The sequence below is a fragment of the Nelumbo nucifera genome, chromosome 2, assembly GCF_055504915.1.
Source record: "Nelumbo nucifera cultivar China Antique chromosome 2, China Antique-T2T, whole genome shotgun sequence".
NCBI classification, from domain to species: domain Eukaryota; kingdom Viridiplantae; phylum Streptophyta; class Magnoliopsida; order Proteales; family Nelumbonaceae; genus Nelumbo; species Nelumbo nucifera.
Genome location: NC_142650.1, coordinates 102,319,277 through 102,324,161, shown reverse-complemented (window position 1 = coordinate 102,324,161; position 4,885 = coordinate 102,319,277). Strand labels below are relative to the sequence as shown.

Sequence of the window (4,885 nt, the reverse complement as noted above, 5' to 3'; positions counted from 1 at the left end):
TTTATTTAATTATCTACGCCTAACTATTACCTTATTATATGACTGACTATTTTCATATATTAAAAGACAAGTCATTGATTTCACCCCCTTGATCGTTGGTTTTCTATTTGTGCCTTTGTGGTTATATGAGAAGCGTGTTTCGATGGTCACAGGAGAATCAAACTCAAACTAAACCTTTAATAATTTTGATAGGTCATAGGCTTTCGGGGGAAGCAAAAGTTAAAATAAAAAAATGAAATGAAAACAAATAATATAAAATGGGTCAATTCTTTCCACTCAAAGTCAATTTGTGGTTTGGCTTAAAAAAATGCCAACTTGGAGGTATTTGGAATTCCCCAAGAGAAGAATGGTTTGGAAGAAGGTACTCCATGTCTTCAATAATTTACTTGTACAGTACTACTTGTTGATAAGGTTATCTATTCTTCTAGAAGAGTTGGAGCCATATCATCACCAAAAAGGGAAGAAAAGAGGCTACTTGTTAAAATAATCTTAGATAAACTGACTTTGATAACCAAAATGTGAATGTATATATATATATATATATATATATATATATATATATTAAACCAAGTATGATCCAATAAACAAGATTGTTATAAAATATTAGCATGCATGATTTATCATAAATAAACATTCATAGTAAACTTAGATCAGTGGCAAGTATTAAAAGGAAAAAATGTTGTTTTATCAATTTTATATTTTTCGCCTTGATGCAAATCGAAGGATCATACCACGACTAGTTCAATAGAATCGGTCAAAAATTTAATCTATGGTCCAGCTCTGCGGAACAAATGGCTATCGCTTCCTTGTATTCGTAGAAATTAACATGTTTTCTTTGTTTTTCAACATATTTGTAGAAGATCGTAATTTTTATTAAACAAAATTTAAAATGTATTTTGAATCTTTTCTCCAAAACTAATAGTAAAAATATAATACATTATTTTGTAATATCATAATTCAAGAATATATTATAATGTAAAGGTAAGCAATCACATGCTCTTGTGCATAGTTGATGTGAGGAAGAGACAGAGACTTTGAAAACATTCAATCTTCTGACTTTGATGGAGAAATGAACTTAGGCCTAGGAATGGTATATGTAATTTACCTATATTATATCTAGAAAAAGGAAAAAGGGAAGGATAATGAATCAATTAAGTCTTTTTCATGTATGTATTGCTTCAATTCTACTACCTTTCCATCCAAATCCGCTGGCCTCAATTCCAGTATTTATATGAAACTAATGGCACCAAAAATAGAGTGGGACCACACATAATCTCCGGCCCGATCCGTATCCATTTTTGTCTAATATGGCCGCCCACCGCCCCTTGGAAGGATTTTATTTTACACTCTCCTAGACTCCGGTTTTATTTTCGTCCATGTATTGGATTGGAGCAATAATTGTCTCCAATTCCCTCAATCCCCGAAGGTTCCAAACAACAAACCAGGTTTCTCAAGAGTTTTTGAACCGGGTTTTGTAGGATCCGTTTGTTTTATATGAAATGGATAAAGCAAATTTCAGGGTATATATCATTTTGGGCTGTACTTTTTTTAAGGGGGTGTTTGGTAAATCTTTTTCCACGATCTTTTAGGTTTTTCAAAGATCTGGAATGCCATAATTTGATTTTTTTTTTTTTTTCATTTGGAAATGATACCCTGTTTGTTTTCACTTACTAGGACAAATGAGTTTATCTGAAGTCTAAACAAGTATTTTTCGATCAAAAGTTGATCGAATAAGTTTGGTTCTAGCGTTCTTGTATGATATAACTTGGGTAAAGAGAGAAACAGGCGAAAGAGACCGCTATTGATACACAGCTTATCCCCTACGAAATACCGACAAACAATCAGGACCTGAAAAACAAAAGCTAAAAAGACCAACTGACCGGAAATCAGGTACTTCAAATAAGCTTTTCATCTTTTCACACCTAAAAATTTCATTTAACAGTTTAATAAACCATAATAGATTAAGATACTCACCAAAAAGGGTCTTAAACTTAAAAGACAAGACCCCAAAAGTTCATTGCAGTTTTTGATTATTTGATTATAAAATATATTCTTAAAAAGAATTGACAAACAGCACCTTATGCATAAAACTTTTGTTCCTTGCCATTTGTATCGAAACAAATCAGAGGGTTGAAAAATAAAGTCATGGCTGTGTATGGAAAGCAATAAATCAATTTGGACAGCTTCAGGTCTCAGGTCCTGACTCCTGACATAACTACACCCAAGAAACATCACCCAATTGACCCGAATATGTATCGGGTCGGTCACAAATTTCCTCGCTGGGTGGCATCAGCTCCTCGACTCCGCGCCAAATTCAATGCCTCCTGTTGAAATCCAGAACCCAAAACAATGTGAACCCACAACTTTGTCCACTCCGTGACCTTTTTGCAGTTCGGGTGGGACCTTCGTTGCTTTCACTGTTCAACGGTCGGTTCAACCTTGGAGCCAAGGATGGATAACGCTGCAAAGAATTTCCAAACTCATTAAACCCCCCCCCCCCCCCCCCCCCCTCTCTCTCTCTCTCTCTCCTCTCTCCTCTCTCCAACCAGTTGGCCACAATTAAATGAACTTGGTCATTCAGAGGAAACCACGTGATGTGTAGGACCCACATGAGATGCCTAGCACATGACATCTGACCTGGAGACGCTTATCCTCTCAAACAACCAGTCAACCTGAAGCTCCACTCACATTTCTCATTTCTCAACCTTGTAACCTCGATACTTGAAATAGTTACTCCATTCAACGGGAACAAAAACGGTTTAGCGAAAAAAGCTTCTTCCGTTGTGACACGTGGCAAAGTACAACTGTGGCCACTCGAACACTGAACTGATCCCCAAGTGTGTGTATAAATACCTCGTTAAGAATTCCCCAATCCCAAACTGCAAAAGGGTGAAGAGCGAAAAAAAAGAAGAAAAAGAGCTGTACCTGTAGACACAGGAGGGGAAAAAATCAAAAAATGAGTGAAGCAATGATGGAGCTGATTCCGAATCTACCTGAAGAAATCGGTCTCGAGTGCTTGTTTCGGTTATCCTACAAGGCACACCGAGTTGCCGCAAGAGTCTGCCGGCGATGGCGAGAGTTGATCGACAGCCGAGAATTCTACTACCAGAGAAAGCAATCGGGAAATACCCACAAGGTGGCTTGCTTAATTCAGTCACTCCCGGTCGAAACCGCCGTGGATGGGCGGAAACCAGTTGGAGCGCCGGCTTACGGAGTCTCCGTCTTCAACCCGAGCGGTGGGACTTGGGAACGACTCGAGCCAGTCCCTGACTACCCACTTGGTCTCCCATTATTCTGCCAGTTGTCGAGCGTGGAGGGGAAACTCGTCCTCATGGGTGGATGGAACCCGGCGAGGTGGGAACCAGTGAAAGACGTTTTCATATACGATTTCACAGCCGGGCAATGGAGACGAGGCAAGGACATGCCCTCGAAAAGGTCGTTCTTTGCCACCGGCGCGTTGGAGGAGAGAATCTTTGTCGCGGGCGGACACGACGAGAATAAGACCGCGTTGAAGTCGGCGTGGGTGTACGACGTGAGGCGGGACGAATGGGAGGAGATAAGTGAGATGACGCAGGAACGCGATGAATGCGAAGGCGTGGTGATCGGGAACGAGTTCTGGGTCGTGAGCGGCTACAGCACGGAGAACCAAGGGGTTTTCGAGGTAAGCGCTGAGTGTTACGAAATGGAAACGGATCAGTGGCGGCGAGTGGAGGGAGCGTGGGCGGCAGGTCGGTGCCCGAGGGCGTGCGTTGGGGTGGGCAAAGAGGAAGAGTTGGTTTGCTGGGCCGACTCCGAATCGGTTGTTCGTGTTGGAGCGTGCGCAGTGGGGTTGGGCGAGCAGACTCTGGTGACCGGATCGGCGTATCTGGGCGCACCTCAGGGGGTCTTCCTGGTGGGGATGAAGGAAGGGCAGAATGGTAAATTGGAAAAGATCGATGTTCCTACTGGGTTTTCAGGCTTTGTTCAATCAGGTTGCTGCGTGGAGATTTGAACGAGCAAGAGTAAATTTGTAATTGCAGGACGTGGATTTTTTTTTTTTGTTTTCCAAGTTTACTGTCTACTGGTTTTTGAATGTAGATAGCGAGAGGTTTGTGTCATCGCAATCAATGTATAATTGCTGTGAGCCTGTGAGTATTGATTTTAATTTTTATGTGTGACGTTCAGATTTCGGAATTCATAAAATAAGGCTGGGTAGCAGAAGGGAGCTGCAAATGGACCGGATTTTGAACCGGGTTAAGCCAGATATAAGACCAATTTTAGTCGGTACACATCCCATCCATATTGTTATGGAGGGAGAGACATTAATGGGTGTACATTCAAAATTAAGATGTGGCCCACGTGGAAACATAGTGGTTTCGTGCTTTCAATTTTAAAATTTTGGGTTTCCTCTTCATAAAATTGGTCCTTAAAGCTTTTACAGCCTACTCCAATGAATAAAAGCATATAAATATGAACATATATTGTTATTGATGGAGAGATGTTCTTAATGCTTGGTGGGATGTGCTTTGACATCGGAATAATAATAAATCCCAATTCTTGTGGCTTTGGGTTTTGGGGTTGAAAGTGGATTTATTCATCACAAATTTGGTCTTTACATACACCTTACATCTCTCGCAGCTGCAACTCAATTCAAGGAATTGAAATTTACTCCACACACTAACCTCACAGCACATTCACTGTACATGAATGACAAAATTTACATTTGCACCCATAAGGTGTGTTTCATGGCCCCCACAGCAGCACATATCAGCGATGCAATATCTCCCAATGACAACTATGGGAGATGCTCCCAATACATGCTGAGATGTGCATCTGATGTGAGGCATTGTGGGACGTCAATGTAAACTCTGAATAACAACGTACAATTACGTTATGTGCTGTGAAG

The 4,885-nt window shown here is 40.8% G+C and overlaps 1 protein-coding gene across 1 annotated transcript; it reads left to right on the top strand.

Annotated features, from left to right (window-relative positions):
* The first annotated feature begins 2,744 nt into the window (after positions 1 to 2,744).
* LOC104611108 (F-box/kelch-repeat protein At1g15670-like) lies at positions 2,745 to 4,157 on the top strand. The gene has a single exon (XM_010278027.3). It carries the CDS (start codon positions 2,957 to 2,959, stop codon positions 3,989 to 3,991), a length of 1,035 nt encoding a protein of 344 aa, XP_010276329.1. The 5' UTR covers positions 2,745 to 2,956; the 3' UTR covers positions 3,992 to 4,157.
* The last annotated feature ends 728 nt before the right edge of the window (positions 4,158 to 4,885 follow it).